Source organism: Ranitomeya variabilis, chromosome 1 (genome assembly GCF_051348905.1).
Source record: "Ranitomeya variabilis isolate aRanVar5 chromosome 1, aRanVar5.hap1, whole genome shotgun sequence".
NCBI lineage: Eukaryota > Metazoa > Chordata > Amphibia > Anura > Dendrobatidae > Ranitomeya > Ranitomeya variabilis.
Window position 1 is genome coordinate 1,079,864,816 of NC_135232.1, and position 18,439 is coordinate 1,079,883,254.

The 18,439-nt window shown below is 43.8% G+C and overlaps 1 protein-coding gene across 1 annotated transcript in view; it reads right to left on the reverse strand.

Moving 5' to 3' along the window:
- TBC1D19 (TBC1 domain family member 19) overlaps positions 1 to 18,220 on the reverse strand; it is a 314,406-nt gene extending 296,186 nt beyond the window's left edge. Inside the window, exon 1 of the mRNA XM_077279938.1 lies at positions 17,984 to 18,220. Within this exon, the coding sequence (XP_077136053.1) occupies positions 17,984 to 18,082 (99 nt within the window). The 5' untranslated portion in view covers positions 18,083 to 18,220. The remainder of the gene's footprint in view (positions 1 to 17,983) is intronic.
- Positions 18,221 to 18,439: the final 219 nt, after the last annotated feature.

The following is an 18,439-nucleotide window of genomic DNA, read 5'->3' on the forward strand; positions in this document are numbered from 1 at the left end:
TTTGCACATACACACTACTAACATTAGTAGTGTGGAATATGCAAAAAAAAAGGGGATATGAGATGGTTTACTATATGTAAACCATGTCTCATATCATGTCGGGTTTGTGCAGGAGAAATGAAAAGCCGGCAATTGAATTACCGGCTGTTCACAGATATCGCGCTGAATGAAATCTAAATACAGAATATATATATATATATGTGTCTCAATGACATATATATATATATATATATATATATATATATATATATATATACTGTATATATGTTTTAATGAACATTTGAGCACATAAATCCATTAGATGTCGGTTTTGCAAGCCTGCGCAAAAATCTCGCAGTACGGATGCCATACGGATTACATACGGAGGATGCCATGCGCAAAATACGCTGACACACCCTGACTACGGATCACTATTTTGGGAACATTTCACCGTATTTCGGCCGTATTACGGCCGTAAAATACGTGGCGTATTGTCTTACGCCGAGTGTGACGCCGGCCTTACACTGCGTTTTTACTCCGCATCATCTTATACATGACGCAAAAAAAAAAAAGGCTGCGTGTTCATGTGTTTAAATGCATTTGGCATGCATTGGTGTTGTTTATGCGCATGGTTGAGGTGGTGAAGCTATTTCCTGGACATGCGCAGTCTGAAATACGCATGCGTATTGAACGCATGCGTACGCATGTCCAAGTGTACCAATGCGTTCCCACAGACAGTAATGCATTGCTTTGACGCACTCATCCGCATGTGCAAGCCTGCGCATATTTTTACGCCTCAAAAAATGCAACATGTTGCGCTTTCCGCACACCACGAAATGACGCATGCGTACGCAAACGCATGCGAACTGATGAAAACGCATGTCCCTGCGTATACAATGTTAAATATATCCCATAGAATGTAAGTCCGCAAGGACAGGGTCCTCTCCCCTCTGTACCAGTCTGTCACTGTAAACGTGTTTACTGTAAACTATATCTGTAACTCTGTATGTAACCCCTTTCTCATGTACAGCACCATGGAATTAATGGTGCTATATAAATAAATATTATTATTGTTATTATTATTATTAATAATATATGTAGGCAAAATGCATGCGGATCGGTACGCAGGTGTACGCTGCGCACACATACGCTAATGTGAACCCGGCCTTAGTGTCTTGGGCGTACTCAGATAATATCTACATATTTATATAAATCGCCAGCTGGGACTTCCAGCCGCTGTCCCCAAATCCCATAAAGCACCGCGGCAGTGTCACTTGCGCAGGCGCAGTTCGTGGCCACAAGGCCACAAACTGCACCTGCGCAAGTGACATACACGTCTCCGTTATCCCCACGCAGGTGCAGCAACAGCCGCGTTGTTACTACGCATGCACGGGAATAGCGGTAACGTGTGTGTCACTTGTGCCTTTTCCCGCGCATGCGCAGTAACAGCCACAACGGCGCGCTCTACCTGCGCATGCACAGTAATTACACGGCTGTTACTGTGCCTGAGTGGGGAATAGCAGTGACATCTATGCTTTACTTGTGCAGCCGCACTCCCGATGCGATAGCGTCGGTCCTATTTCTAGTGTTGAAATACTGCTGTGTCTAACCGATTAGTTGTGCACCACCAACAAGCGCTGCAGCTGACTGTATTGTTCTGTGTATGGGAAACTAAAAATGTGCTTGTATAATTAGAGCTGGTGCCAAATAACTTCCACTTTGATTATTTATCACTAGCTCCAAGTTATCCTCCATTCATGGGACCCCTAGGGATCCTACAATTTACTTTGGAACCGCCGAGAACAGAGCTCTGCATTTCCATGCTGAATGGAGCGTAGACTCGGCCTCGTCTACATCCATTGTTGATTACATTGCTTGACTTTTCCCAGCACACCACAGACAACAAATGAAAGAGAATCCAGGAGTGCACACCACTGCTCCATTCTAGATCTAGAGCCCTGATCTCAGGATTGCTGAGGGTTCCAGCCATCAAACCTCCAGCAAACAGAAAATCATCTCCTATCTAATGGGTAGAAGTAACTTGTTATTTTGCAAATTCCTCTTTAAATATAACTTTTCTAACAGAACAATCCATTTAATCTCGCTTTACGTAATATACTCTACGGGTGAACTGATTCACAGACATGAAGTCCTTTCAAAACTAAAAGTACAATCCAGTCCTGACGCAGGTGACAGCTTTAAGATTGGATTGTACTCTTGAGAAATATCCATTTTATACAGAAAAAGAAGTGTTCAGACAATGAAGACCAAAAGCCAAACCACGAGCAAAACTGAAGTGTAGAGTGATAGTGCACTTACTCTCCAGAGAACAGCTCTTAGACAGCGGGATGTAAATCTACAAATACACAGCTAAAGCCTCTTTACAACAAGAGTGTGCTCTACTTTTAGTAACCCCTTGTAGATCCCATCAAATTATTAGGTCTTGAAGAACTAGTGCTAAAAAGAGGAAAAAGTAAGAAGCACAAAAAAAAAAAAAAAAAAAAAAAACACACGCACACACACAAAGAACTGAATGAGGGGTTATCTCAAAATATACAAGACTATCCAACACAAGTTGCTGACAAGGTACGTGTTCTTTGCCCCACATTTTCTATAAAATTATAGAGTAAACATTCATCTAAAAAATAAAATGTCATAAAAGGCATAAAAACCAATTGAGCCGCCAGTTTCATATCAGATTGGTTGCTATAAGGAACAAAACACAGTTTTTAAAGAATAAAGGTAATTACATCCACTAGCATCGACACAACATTTACATGAGTGTGCCAACCTGTTGCAGTCAATAAAAAAGGCCAGTATCATCAATGCAGACCTGGAAAACATAGCCAAAGGGCTGAAATAGTGAACCACGGGCCGCACCGTGTGTTCCCCTGCCCGCTGTCCATCCGCTACTGCCCGCTGTCACTGCTATCTGAATCCTCAGGAATACATTGTTGTAGGATGGGGCTGCCAGCTTCATCTTCCACCAACCAGCATGTGGGAAAGCATATTTTATTATGTCAATTCATCGCACTGCTGCTGAGACTCCGCAAAGGAGACAGGAGCAGAGCGCTGGGGGAACGGAAGTGTGGTGAGTATATGTTGTTGCTTTTTTCCATGTTTGTCTATTATTTGTATGTATATATGGAGGCTATGTGGGGGCTCATACTGAATGTAGGAGGCTGTCTGGCGGCTCATACTGAATGTAGGAGGCTGTGTGGGGGCTCATACTGAATTCAGAAGGCTGTGTGGGGGCTCATACTGAATGCAAAAGGCTGTGTGGGGGCTCATACTGAATGCAAAAGGCTGTGTGGGGGCTCATACTGAATGCAGAAGGCTGTGTGGGGGCTCATACTGAATGCAAAAGACTGTCTGGTGACTCATACTGAACGCAGAAGTCTGAGTGGGGACTCATACTGAATGCAGAAGGCTGTGTGGGGGCTCATACTGAATGCAGAAGGCTGTGTGGGGGCTCATACTGAACGCAGAAGGCTGTGAGGGGGCTCATACTGAATGCAGAAGGCTGTGGGGGCTCATACTGAATGCAGAAGGCTGTGTGGGGGCTCATACTGAATGCAGAAGGCTGTGTGGGGGCTCATACTGAATGCAAAAGACTGTCTGGTGACTCATACTGAACGCAGAAGTCTGAGTGGGGACTCATACTGAATGCAGAAGGCTGTGTGGGGGCTCATACTGAATGCAGAAGGCTGTGTGGGGGCTCATACTGAACGCAGAAGGCTGTGTGGGGGCTCATACTGAATGCAGAAGGCTGTGGGGGCTCATACTGAATGCAGAAGGCTGTGTGGGGGCTCATACTGAATGTAGCAGGCTGCGTGGGGGCTCATACTGAATGCAGAAGGCTGTGTGGGGGCTTATACTGAATGCAGAAGTCTGAATCATATGTGAATAAATCATAAGTCACTGCGGGGCTGGGAATCACAAGCAGGGCGGCCGCGCAGGCGCAGTCAGCTGGGCTGCATATGAGAAAAGACGGCCAGCACTCACTGCGCCTGCACCAGGCAGGGGTTAAGAGTGCAGGCGACAGCTATTTTGAAAACAGCAGTGAGGAGGAGGCGGCGCCCGGCGCCAAGAAGATGTGAGTGACAGCTGTGCGCTGTCTGAAGCAGGGGGGGAAACGCCGGCCTACTTGACTGAGGACCAGGTATTTCAGACAAATTATAAAACCGATTACCGTATTTTTCGGACTATAGGACGCACCGGACTATAAGGCGCACCCAGGTTTTAGAGGTGGAAAATAGGGAAAAAAATATTTGAAGCAAAAAAAATGTGGTAAAATATTTAAGAACATAAATAACATACTATTATATGTGGTGTTATTATATATAATAGTATGTTATTATGTTGGAAGCTGCGGGACCAGTGTGGTGTCTGTGAAGTACGATATGAAGACGCTGGAGGGTGAGTATAAGGGCTCATTTCCACATGCGAGGCACACGTCCGTATCTCGCATGTGGAAACCAAGCTCTGGCGCCGGCACTTTGGAGCGGAGCTGTGCAGCTCCATGTGTTCCTATGCGGCCGCACGCTCCGCTCTGGAGTGCCGGCTCCACAGCTTGGTTTCCACATGCGAGATACGGACGTGTGCCTCGCATGTGGAAATGAGCCCTAAGAATGGGTGCACAGGGCTTATAGTGAAAGCACCACTCCAGCACTGCAAAATAACACTGGAGTGCTGCTCTAAAATCCCATGGGAGAACTATAACTCCCAGCATGTCCTGCAGATCCTACTGTATGACATGCTGGGAGTTATAGTTCACCAAAGGAGTGGCAGAGTGCTTTATTGTGTTTTGTAAAGACTGACCTCTTAATTGTGGCAGCCAGCCACACTGTGGTGAGGTAAAAGCTTGAGCATCCCATGGCTGCACACACAGATCCCTCCCTGTTGTTGTTGCCTTTCCACAGCGCAGGACATAAGAGGAAGCTGCAGATTCTAGGTGGGAGCCTGAAGGACCTGTGATGATGTCAGAAGAGGGACGGCTCTGAGCTGCCATGTGATGTTCCAGCCCGCCCACTTCTGACATCACACAGGTCCTCCCTGTGCACCACGGACAGCTCAGCGTCCAGCACAGGCAGGTAGGCAGCGATCTCCTGGCCCCTGCTGCTGGCCTCCTCCCCCGGACACACAGATTCTCCCCAGAATCAGTGCTGGGGAAACTGTGTGTCGCTGCTTAAGTGCAGTATTCATTTGCTGCTCCCTGCTCACCGCTCAGCTGATCGGTGGGCGGGGAGCAGCTAATAAATATTCACTGCACTTAATCAGCGGGGCCATGTGGTTTCCACAGCAGCTGATTCCGGGCAGCGGGGACAAGCCTGAAGTGGGATAACAGTGCGATCCCACTCGCTGCTGCCCCCCTCCCCACATACTATATCCGTACTATAAGTGCGTCTTATAGTCCGAAAAATAAGTTACAGCAATCAGAACTAAAAGAGCCACCTTGTCAGAATGCAGCATTACTGCTGCACAAGGTGGCTCTTTTAGTTTGAAACGACTGGGGGGGGGTGACAGGTTCCCTTTAATAGCGGTATAGGGAAAATCTTCAGAATACAGGTCAACTTATGCAATGCCAGTCCTGAATCCACGCCTTTCACTGAACAGACTTACGGTACATGTCTGGCAGAGGGTTAGAAAACGGCTGTCTGGGTTTAAGAGAGAGTCAATAGTTTACTATTGGAATAAATGTTAAATTCTGCAAAAATCGAGTCATAGCAAAGTGCATAAAGAAAAAGCTACATCCTACAAACCATGACACTCAAAAATCAGTCTTCATTTGTGGTACTATTTATATTTTATTCATATGAGATAACTGATTACATAAGAATGCGGTAATCTAAATGTTTCCTTGGGAGGCATTTGTATAATATTATCTATATGTACACAAAGGCAGCAGAGTGACATTTGTCATTTGCTGAGCACAGATAACTAATTCAGAATTTGTATTTCCTATCGTGTTGTAAATTTCACCAAACACTGAAGATAAAAGGACATGCAAGCTGTTCTAAAATAAGGAAAAATAAAAAACCCAAAACATTAATTTCCATACATCATCCAAGTGATATACAGAGCGCTGTCTGAACTTCTGCAGAATATACACAGATAACAAATCAGAATTGTGTATACTGGAGCAACAGTGTTATACAAAAACATCACTGTCTGATGGAAACCATTCAAAGTTGTTGTATAGTTTTAAAAGGAGCATTAAAGTTTAAAGGGGTTGTTCTCTACTATTATATTGATGATCTAGCCTCAGGATGGGCCATCAGTATTACATTGGGGTCTGAAACTAAGCTCCAGATGGAAGTAAACAGTGTAAACCATTAAATGGCCACTGCCAGGTGCTACAGGTAAGCTCTTATTTCAATGATAGAAGTTGATCTGCAGCAAACCTTTAAGTCACTAGATGCAAGTATGTATTCTGTATCTATATTGTATGGCCTGCAAAGAAATTATGGCAGTAAGTCATATTTGCAAAACAACCTCCCTTAACATGTATAGCACTACGCCTTATTATCTTGTTATGTAGTGTCCTTCCTTATTATATAAAGCGTCAACCATTATTATCCAGTGTCCTCCGTTATTAAAGGGCACTGGTCACCAGGTTTGCCCTATATAAAAATAAATTCCCCACATTTAAGTCCTCTTGTACGGTATTCCAGGAACGCGCTCATAAGTACTCAGCTACCCCATACAACTAAGAAAATACCTTTTTCCATATGGTAATTCGGCCTTATCTAGTCCAATGGGTATCGCTGGTGTGTGCTCAGCTCCTTCGCTCAATCGCTCCTCTGCCTTGATTAACATGCATGACACTTCTTCCATCATCCATATATTGCTGTCAATCTTCTGCGTGCAGTTACAGCACACACCTGTGATCGTGCACTACGCTCTACCCTCCTGAAGGCAGAAAGAAGTCCTACAATGCACATGCAACACAAAGAGCACACAGAGCCGATGACCCGGAAGAGAAGCTGGCGCATGTGCATAATAGAAATTTGCTGTGCCTCAGCAGGGCAGAGCATAGCGCACTTGCGCAGTTCTGTGCTTCTACTGCACAGTTACAAGATTTAAAAAAAAAAAAAAAGAAAAAAAATGACCTGGGATACAAACTGGTGTGCATGCAGCATGTAAGCGCATGTATACTTATTTGACATCATTTTGATTAAAAAAAATGCAAAACCCATTCCACCACTTCACAGTGACCCTAAATGGGATAGTCCTAACTCAAACATTAAAGCTTTTCCATTTGTTAAGTGACATGCATGTGAATAAAGGCTGCGAAGGACTGAGCCCAGCTGGTAGACACACAACGATGGGGATCCACATCAATATAATGTCCAGCTTAAAGAAAAGGCAGGCCATACCTTTATATTCACATGGTGCAAACAGACAAAAAAAACCTAAGGAAATGAACTGGGAGACAAACTGGTGTGCATGCAGCATGTAAACTTAATAGGTTTCTGTCTTTGTTTTTTTACATTTACAAGATTAGCAGCGCTGTGTGGATAACGTAGGAAATGTCATCGATCTCAGTCTAGGCACTAAGGTCGATGACTGTCAGTAGTGAAGAGGTGCAGAGCGAATGTAGCCCATCAGACCGAACAGCGCAGAATTCCATGGTGTTGGTTACTTATAAAAGGTAATTTCTTAATTATGCAGGGCTGCTGTACAGTGATGAACAGGTTGCTAAAGTGCTGTGAAAGAGGACTTAAGGTGGTGGATTTATTTAAGGGAAACCTGGTGACAGGTTCCTTCTAGGTATAGGGCTGTTGATTATTACATAGTGTCCTTCCTTACTTTATATAGCACGGTCAATTGCTGCATAGTGTCTTCCCTTATTGTGTATAGCACGATTTTAGTATCCTCTATTATGTACAGCATGTTTATTATTACAGTATTCTCCTTTATGGTGTATAGCATCATACATTATATACGGTAGTTTCTTCCCTTACTGTGTATAACACTGACCTTTATTACATTGGTCCCCTTTATTATGTACTAGCTGAAGAGCCCGGCGTTGCCTGGGCATAGTAAATATCTGTGGTTAGTTATAGCACCTCACTTCTCTTATTTTCCCATCACGCCTCTCATTTTCCCCATCACATCTTTCATTTTCCCCCTCACAGCTCTCATTTTCTCCCTCACACCTCTCATTTTCCCCCTCACTCCTCTCATTCCCCCCTAACACTTGTCATTTCGACCTCACATCTGTCATTTTCCGATCACTCCACTATTTTCCCTCACTCCTCTCATTTTGCACTCACACCTTTTCATTTTCACCTCACACCTCTCATTTTCACCTCAGTATATACATGTTTGTCATCTCCCTTATATATAGTATACACCTGTATGTCATCTCCTGTATATAGCATATACCTGTATGTCATCTCCCCTGTATATAGTATATACCTGCTGTGTGTCATCTCCCCTGTATATAGTATATACCTGTGTGTCATCTCCTCCTATACATAGCATATACCTGTATGTCATCTCCTCCTGTATATACACTATATACCTGTAGGTAATCTGCTCCTGTATATAGTATATACCTGTGTGTCATCTCCTCCTGTATATAGTATATACCTGTATGTCATCTCCTCCTGTATGTAGTATGTACCTGTATGTCATCTCCTCCTCTATATAGTATATACCTGTGTGTCATCTCTCCTGTATATAGTATATATCTGTGTGTCATCTCCTCCTGTATATACACTATATACCTGTAGGTAATCTGCTCCTGTATATAGTATATACCTGTGTGTCATCTCCTCCTGTATATAGTATATACCTGTGTGTCATCTCCTCCTGTATATAGTATATACCTGTATGTCATCTCCTCCTGTATGTAGTATGTACCTGTATGTCATCTCCTCCTCTATATAGTATATACCTGTGTGTCATCTCTCCTGTATATAGTATATATCTGTGTGTCATCTCCTCCTGTATATAGTATATACCTGTGTGTCATCACCCCTGTAAATAGTATATACCTGTGTGTCATCTCCTCCTGTATATAGTATATATCTGTATGTTATCTCCTCCTGTATTAGACCTCGTTCACACGTTATTTGGTCAGTATTTTTACCTCAGTATTTGTAAGCTAAATTGGCAGCCTGATAAATCCCCAGCCAACAGTAAGCCCACCCCCTGGCAGTATATATTAGCTCACACATACACATAATAGACAGGTCATGTGACTGACAGCTGCCGGATTCCTATATGGTACATTTGTTGCTCTTGTAGTTTGTCTGCTTATTAATCAGATTTTTATTTTTGAAGGATAATACCAGACTTGTGTGTGTTTTAGGGCGAGTTTCGTGTGTCAAGTTGTGTGTGTTGAGTTGCGTGTGGCGACATGCATGTAGCGACTTTTGTGAGATGAGTTTTGTGTGGCGACATGCGTGTAGCAACTTTTTGTGTGTCGAGTTGCATGTGACAGGTTAGTGTAGCAAGTTGTGTGCAGCAAGTTGTGTGCAGCAAGTTTTGCGCGTGGCGAGTTTTATGTGTGGTGCCTTTTGAGTATGTGCAAGTTTTGTGTGAGGCAACTTTTGCATGTGTTGCAACTTTTGTGCATGTGGCAATTTTTCCGCGTGTGCAAGTTTTGCATGTGGCGAGTTTTCCATGAGGTGAGTTTTGCACGTGTGGCGAGTTTTGCATGTGGAGAGTTTTGCGCGTGGTGAGTTTTGAGCGGCGACTTTTGTGTTTCGACTTTTATGTGGCGAGGTTGGTGTATGTGTGGGGAAATGTGCGCTGACGGTGGTATATGTGTTCGAGCACGTGGTAGTGTGTGGCGCATTTTGTGTGTGTGTTCATATCCCCGTGGTGGTGTGGTAATTATCCCATGTTGGGGCCCCACCTTAGCAACTGTACAGTATATACTCTTTGGCGCCATCGCTCTCATTCTTTAAGTCCCCCTTGTTCACATCTGGCAGCTGTTAATTTGCCTCCAACACTTTTCCTTTCATTTTTTCCCCATTATGTAGATAGGGGCAAAATTGTTTGGTGAATTGGAAAGCGCGGGGTTAAAATTTCACCTCACAACATAGCCTATGACGCTCTCGGGGTCCAGACGTATGACTGTGCAAAATTCTGTGGCTGTAGCTGCGACGGTTCAGATGCCAATCCCGGACATACACACAAACATACATACATACATTCAGCTTTATATATTAGATAGCCCAGTCAATTATTACATAGTGTTCTCCTTTATTAGGTATAACCCCAACCCTTATTACATTATCCTTCATTAAAAATACATAAAGTGTCCTTTTAGTAATGCCAACCATAATTTTAAAAAAATGCACAGCACATCGCTTTTTCTTCATCCTTCTATTGTCTCCCAAAATGTGCTCCTGGGCACCAATGTTTTCATCAAATTAACTATCATATGACATATCGCCTGATATGTGATGGCCTCCTCCATGCACTGCCAGGTGCCTTGGCTACCCTTAATCGCTACCTGAATGCACTATATACTTTAGGTACACGTATTTTTCTTGCATTTCCCAGTAGTCTACTTACAAACCTAGTAAAATGCACACCTGAAACGATTGTAAATAATAATTAAAAAATAAATAAATTAGGTAACCTCAAAAAGTCAGCTAAAGTGATGCACAAGACCTCTGATGTAACTCTGTATGCCTTTGATTTCATATGGAGGAATACAGAAGATGGTTCTCTTGTTTTTTTTCCATTAAAAGCATTATGTTGCGTCCTTAAAAAAAAAAAAATTTGGACTTGTAAATTACCGTATCTTTTTAAAATGACAGATGGATACTTTAAAATAGCAATCCTCATCTGGACAAAGACCACCAAGGAGGTAACGTCGGCACTATCACCATCTTTTTTTTCGTACGGGAGACATAAGAAATGACAAACACAAGAATTGATAACAATATACTGTATTTATAGACTCCAAGGAAACCAGGACTCATACCACTAAGAAAAACAGGACATACTAATATGCCTTCAGTGCCCATGTTTTTTTGCAGCTTTGATGCCCGCTATTGCCATCCTGGTTTGTATTCATAACAACAGACGTCTGAGTCTATAGATTTCTCCCGTCCAGTATTCCCAAAGCGTTTGGAGCTAAGGGTCAGTTCAGATTCTACAGATTTGCCATGATAATCAAGCACAAAAGAAATTGTATGGACTTTAAATTGAACCCAATATACTTATGTATTTTTATCAGGCAAAGGATTGTTTTTCACCAAAATGCAATTTACTCCCTGCAAACATTAATAGTGATGAAAATAACTTCACTTTCTAGGATGTGAGATCAAAAAGTCTAATGTAATAGAAGTTACTTTTATATATAGATTTGTTTTGTTTTTGTTTTGTTTTTTTTACAAAAAAACATTATTAAAATTGGCAAAAATAATTTTTTGTTTGATTGGAGCCACATTTATTCAAAACAAGTTGTATATTTCACATGAATTATATCTGCCGAAGGAACAAGGAGATAAATGCAGAAACAAAAGTGGCTAGGAATGACAGAATATTTTATATTGGGGCACTTTATACAGTTGGGTAGTGGGCACACATTAATGGCAAATGTTTTTATATTCCTTTGTATTTATTTACTAAAACGTAAAAAAAACACTCTGCACTTCCAGTGATCAATGTTTCTGATATACAAAAACATAGTGGGTTTTGTATATCAGAAACATTGATCACTGGAAGCGCAGGGTTTTTTACGCTTTAGTAGTGACTCTACTCTTATCAGTCAGCAGCAGCACAGAGGCTGACCGACCACCAGCAGCTTCCACCATCCCTCTTTTCCCTTACAGGAATGCCAGTGTATTATTTGTTTGCTTTGTATTTATTTATTTATTGCATTTGCATTATTACATTCTGCAAACAGTATAAATTATTGAAAACAGAACTGGCAAAAAAAAAAAAAAAAATGAACCTATCTTGGGTAATACACAAGTGAAAATATTTAATTATGGTTGGAAAGTAAAAGAATATAGAAAATGAAATCTAGTAAAGGAAAGGGAATCTGTCAGCACATTTTACATAAAGAGGTATCTCCACATGTAGAAACCAACTGACAGGCTCCCGTTAGTTGTTATTCCAGCTAATTAGGAGAAATGACACTTCTATATTTCAATATAACTTTCACACTTTAAGATCGGAGACAAGAAGTTAATACGTTATGTTCCCTTACAAGTCGAGAGGCAAAAAAAAAATTTAATTAAAGAACAGTGGTTTTACGCATCAACTTCACCACCACTGCTCATTTAGGGTATGTGCACACATAGATGGAACCTCTGCGGATTTTTCAGCACCTGTTTTGAGAAATCCGCAGGTAAAAATTTACCAGCGGATTTTATGCGGTTTTTGTGCGCATTCCGCACAAAGAATGAACATGCTGCGAAATAAACAACGTTACGTTTCCGGGCGTTTTTTTCCGCAGCATGTGCACTGTGGATTTTGTTTTCCATAGGTTTACATGGTACTCTAAACTCATGAAAAACAGCTGCAAAACCGCTGCGGATCCGCAGCAAAACCCGCAACGTGTGCACATAGCCTAAGGGTATGTTTCCACGGTCAGTAAACGCTGCTTGTTTGACGCTGCAGCGTCAAACAAGCAGCGTCCAGATGTTCCAGCATAGTGGAGGGGATTTTATGAAATCCCGTCTCCACTATGCGTGGAAACCCGCACGCGGCGGCCCTGCGACTCCGGACATGCTGCGCGTCTTTTCAGAACGCAGCATGTCCGTACACCTTGCGGGGACGCAGCGTCCCCGCAAGGCATATCACAGGGCCCTATGGCGTGGGGTGCGATGATCCCGGATGTGTACTGTACACATCCGGCACCATCGCGTCCCATTAAGGGGGCGGGGCTTAGCGCCGAGCGGCTTCGCCGCTGCGGCGATCCCGCCGGCGAAACGGACCGTGGAGCCATACCCTTAGACTTCCACAACATTGAGCAACGCTTCATCATGACTCATCGACACAACAGGGCCGTGCCCGAAGAGCCCGGATGACTCCACCAAATACCTCCAGACATACAGGATTCAATACACCACTCATCATATGGAGCTGGAGGCAAACATAGGTATAACGCAGGCCCCATACACCCATAATACGGCTCCACAAAACACCCATGTGCATTAGGCCTCAGCTCTATGGACTACTTCCCTAGTACTAGTTACTAATCACTAGTAAGACAGCCATTCAGGAGAGCTTATAATGCACCAGCTGAAATTAGTTTTGTACAATCAGACCATTTTACTTTCCACTACTCTTCCATGCCCCCAGACGCTGGTGCTTTGTGTCACAGCAAGAAATCCATTTTTTTTGTTTTTCAGAGGCATAGGCAACACTTGGGAGACTGGATAACTGGAGAACTACTTTTATTTATTTATTTATTTTTAAAGCAAGCGCATTATGGATATTCCAAGAGAGTTGTCAAGTATATCCACAAAAAACCAAAAGATAGTCAGCTCACCTGAATATCGGCTATTCCACATCTGTTCCTGCACGGAAAAGTTGAGCACTCAGTCCACAGAAAAATTGATGAATCCAGCAGGAATGTAGTAAAATCACTAAATTTATTTCATTTTTTTTTTTTTTTAAAAGGAAAGGGTTTTATCCTATGGTACACCACTTGTAAATAAGTTATAATTTCTTACAGCATTATGCACACATGGCAGCGTTCTTCCGACGCGTTTTGACTAACGTCTTAATCATGATTAAGACGTTAGTCGAACCGCGTCGGAAGAACGCTGCCATGTGTGCATAATGCTGTAAGAAATTATAACTTATTTACAAGTGGTGTACCATAGGATACAACCCTTTCCTTTTTTTAAAAAAAATGAAGAAATAAATTTAGTGATTTTACTACATTCCTGCTGGAGTCATCGATTTTTCAGTTGTCAAGTATAGTTACATGAATACTCCTCAGCTCTGTGCAAGCAGTGGCGGAATATTTATACGGTCATTATTGATTTTATTTTGCCTATAAGTTGAGATTACTGAACCCTAACTTAAAAGTTTGGGGTTCGACAGTTAAGTGTCCAGTGCTAAACGCTTCTCCTGGAAATTCAGACAGTGGGAAAAGGAAGAAAGGAGAGAATTTTTTTTCCAGATCCAAAGTTCGGGTCTCCATTGTTTTCAATGGGGTTCAAGTTCAAGTTAGGTATAGTCCTGGTACCTGACCCACACTTTGGACTTCAGTTCGGGTCGGATACCAGAACCCAAAACTTCCAAGGGTACGCTCATCCCTACATATGATCACTTAAACTTACCAGCTCTAGTAGGACTCTTACCCTACAAGCTGATCCAGTGTAACGTGAAAGAGTCCACTCGGCCCTGTGGAAATTGCACGTATGGAGTGGGCTGAAGAACTACCGTATTTTTTGGACTATAAGACACACATTTTTCCTCCAAAAATGTGAAGGAAAATCAGGGGTGCATCCTATCGTCCGGATGTACCTGCTCTGGCTATGGATGGAGTGGTGGGGATTTGCAGCAGAGCAGCGGGTCACAGGAGGCTGCTGCGGCTAACCCCTATTCCCGCTACTAAAGAGAAATGAATATTTACTGCATTCCACAAGCCTATGGGAGTGGAAAGCAGTGAATATTAATTTCTCTTTAATACACGCTGTTAGCCTCAGTAGCCGGCTTCTTGAAGCTGCAGGGTGTTCACGTGTGCCCACTACTTAAAGGAATGAATATTCACTCTTCTCCACGCCCATAGCCATGGAAAGCAGAGAATATTCATTCTTTTTAGTAGCGGACAAAGGCGAACGCCCTGCAGCTGCAGGAAGTCGGCAACTGCAGATGACACTGCACACGCTATTAAAAAGCAATGAATATTCACTGTTCTCCAGGCACATACTCCCGGCATAGGGAGCAGTGAGTATTCTGTCAGCTGTCCTCGGCTTGTAAGCAGCACATGATGTCCCTGCCATGCAATGCTTACAAGCATAAAGCAGCTGCTGGCATCGGAACAAGACGCTTCAAAAAAAGCGCAGAAAGGCAACTATAATGGTTTATTTTATTTTTTAAAATGCTTTTCTAAAGGGGCCTTGCATACCAGGCTAGGGATGAGGGGGGACCATGCAGGGCCAGACGGGCCATCTGGCAAATGTCAGAAGGGCCTGTCTGATTGTAGGCTGCCTTGTTTGTTTTGTTGTTAGCAGAGTCGGTGTTCTCAAGACACCCATACTGTTAAGAGTTGTGACAGAGCACAAAGTCGCAGACTCTGTCACTTCCCCCAGCAGGCCACGGGTGTCATTAGAAATATTGGCCTTGTAGTAAATCTTGCTTTCCTCCATCCAGGGTAATATTAATAATATATCCCATTTCATGGGGACGGGGACAACATGGGCCTGTGTGATTTGAAATGCCAGGGCTGAATTTCAGCTCCAGTCCGTGCCTGGGACCATGTCTACCAGGCTAGGCATGAGAGGGACCATAAAATAAAAAAAAAAAAAAACTTTATTCCAGAATATTAAAAGAGATTTAGTTGTTGGACATGAACCGGTGTATGCCGGAGGAAGATGCTGTTAGATCACTGAACGCGTTTCTAACACGTATAGTGTTCTTAGTCATCAGTAGCCAGTATTTAGATACTGAGGACTAAGAACACTATATGTGTTCGAAACGCGTTCAGTGATACAACGGCATCTTCCTCCGGCATGCACCGGTTCATGTCCAACAACTAAATCTCTTTTAATATTATGGAATAAAGTTTTTTCGTTTTTTATTTTATATCCAGAGCTGGAAACCCTTTTGTCTCTTTGCACTGGTCTACAGCATCAAGCAGAAACTCCCTTCCATGCTCGGATTCCTTTCATGGACCCTGAAAGTACTCATAGGGGTGAGCTGAATTTTTCTTTTTTCTACATGAGAGGAACCATGCATACCAGCCTAAGGATGAGAAGACCATGCATACCAGTATATGGATGGGAGCCATGCATACCAGGATAGGGATGAGAGAGGAGGCCATGCACACCAGGATAGGGATGAGGAGGCCATGCACACCAGGATAGGGATGAGGAGGCCATGCACACCAGGATAGGGATGAGGGGGCCATGCACACCAGGATAGGGATGAGGAGACCATGCATACCAGGATAGAGATGAGGAGGCCATGCATACCAGGATAGGGATGAGAGAGGAGGCCATGCACACCAGGATAGGGATGAGGAGGCCATGCACACCAGGATAGGGATGAGGGGGCCATGCACACCAGGATAGGGATGAGGAGGCCATGCACACCAGGATAGGGATGAGGAGCCATGCATACCACGATAGGGATGAGGAGCCATGCATACCACGATAGGGATGAGGAGCCATGCATACCAGGATAGGGATGAGGGGGCCATGCACACCAGGATAGGGATGAGGGGGCTATGCATTCCAGGATAGGGATGAGGGGGCCATGCATTCCAGGATAGGGATGAGGGGGCTATGCATGCCAGGATAGGGATGAGGAGGCTAGGCATACCAGGATAGGGATGAGGGGGCCATGCATTCAAGGATAGGGATGAGGGGGCTATGCATTCCAGGATAGGGATGAAGGGGCTATGCATTCCAGGATAGGGATGAGGGGGCTATGCATTCCAGGATAGGAATGAGGAGGCTAGGCATACCAGGATAGGGATGAGGAGGCTAGGCATACCAGGATAGGAATGAGGAGGCCAGGCATACCCAGATAGGGATTAGGAACCAAGCATACCAAGATAGCGATGAGTGGACCAGATATACCAGGATAGTGGAAATTAGTAGAGAAGAGACCACATTTGTCGCGTCAATTTTTTTTCTAAATTTCCTCCTCTAAAACCTAGGTGCGTCTTATGGTCCGGTGCATCTTATAGTCCGAAAAATACGGTGTGTTTCATTCAACATCAGTTGTGCAGTACAGCCGTCACCCAAGTCTAATTCCTGCAATCGGACCTAGCTCAGTTAGCAGCAGTTTAATCCCTTAAATGCCGCTGTTAATTGAGATAATGGAATGTGAACGGTTTGGAAATGGACAGCCAACAGATGTCATGGGAACCAGGAGTACAATAAGCACAGAGGTTTTACAATATGCTGCGATATTACAGGATTGCAGTGCATTTTACAAGCAACAATCACAGATTCAAGTATGGGAACTAACAGAAACAAAAATAACGGAAAATATATAAAAGATATCAAAACACGTGTGTAACTCCCCCTCTCCCCCTTTTCACAGAATGTAAATAAAATATTAAAAAATAAAGAGTAAACATGTTGTGTGTGTACATTTGTAGCTGTACAAACTAATGACGTAATACTTAAAAAACGGTGCGCGCTAAAGCATAAAATCAAGATAAAGAGCGGTTGGGATGCAGATTTGTGGTCACTTCGCCTTCCGAAAAGAAACATAAGAATGGGATATGGATCCCAAAACGGAATCAACAACTGCGGCTCATAGAGAAATAAAAAAATGATATCTCCTGAAAGCAAAGAAGAAGAAAAAAAAATATATATAAAGTGAATCACAGCCAGTACAGATTTCTGAGCACTACACATATATCCAGTCTGTGACGGCAAACACTGGCACATTGCCCTGCATCATTTATGACACACACAAAAAAAAACCTGCATAGGGGGCCCAGCATGCCACTGAGGTGCCATGGAGCCCTGCATAGGTGGCCCAGCATGCCACTGAGGTGCCATGGAGCCCTGCATAGGGGGCCCAGCATGCCACTGAGGTGCCATGGAGCCCTGCATAGGGGGGCCCAGCATGCCACTGAGGTGCCATGGAGCCCTGCATAGGGGGCCCAGCATGCCACTGAGGTGCCATGGAGCCCTGCATAGGGGGCCCAGCATGCCACTGAGGTGCCATGGAGCCCTGCATAGGGGGCCCAGCATGCCACTGAGGTGCCACAGCAAGGTGCCATGGAGCCTCCATCTGTATCAGGGTCTATAGACAGGTACAGCTGTGAGCTGCTCACTGCGCCTCTAGCGGCCACTGCACGACATGACAGCATTGTCTGCACAGCACTCACCCGGGCTTCCTTCTCCAGCCGGCAGTGCAGCGTGCTGGCCTTCAGTTTCTGCACGATGTGTGCAATGCTCACAGACAATTCCTCCTCTTCTCCCTGCATTGTCCCTGCAGCCTCCAGTAAAAACCGCACAGGCCACAAAAGCACGGAGCAATGGTTTCTTAGCAACTACAGTCAGGTGTGCACTGTGCGCTGCTAGTAACAGCCCGGCTCAGAACAGTGAGCGCACGCCTGTAGTTCCGGGTTCTTTCTCTGTGCTTGTCTCAGTTCAGCTGGATACTAAGGCTATGTTCACACGATGCGGTTTTTGCTGCGGATCCGCAGCGGAATTGCAGCTGCGGATCCGCAGCAGTTTTCCATGCAGGGTACAGTACAATGTTACCCTATGGAAAACAAAAACCGCTGTGCCGACGATCCTTTTTTTCGCAGGCAAATCCGCGCGGATTTGCCTGCAGAAAA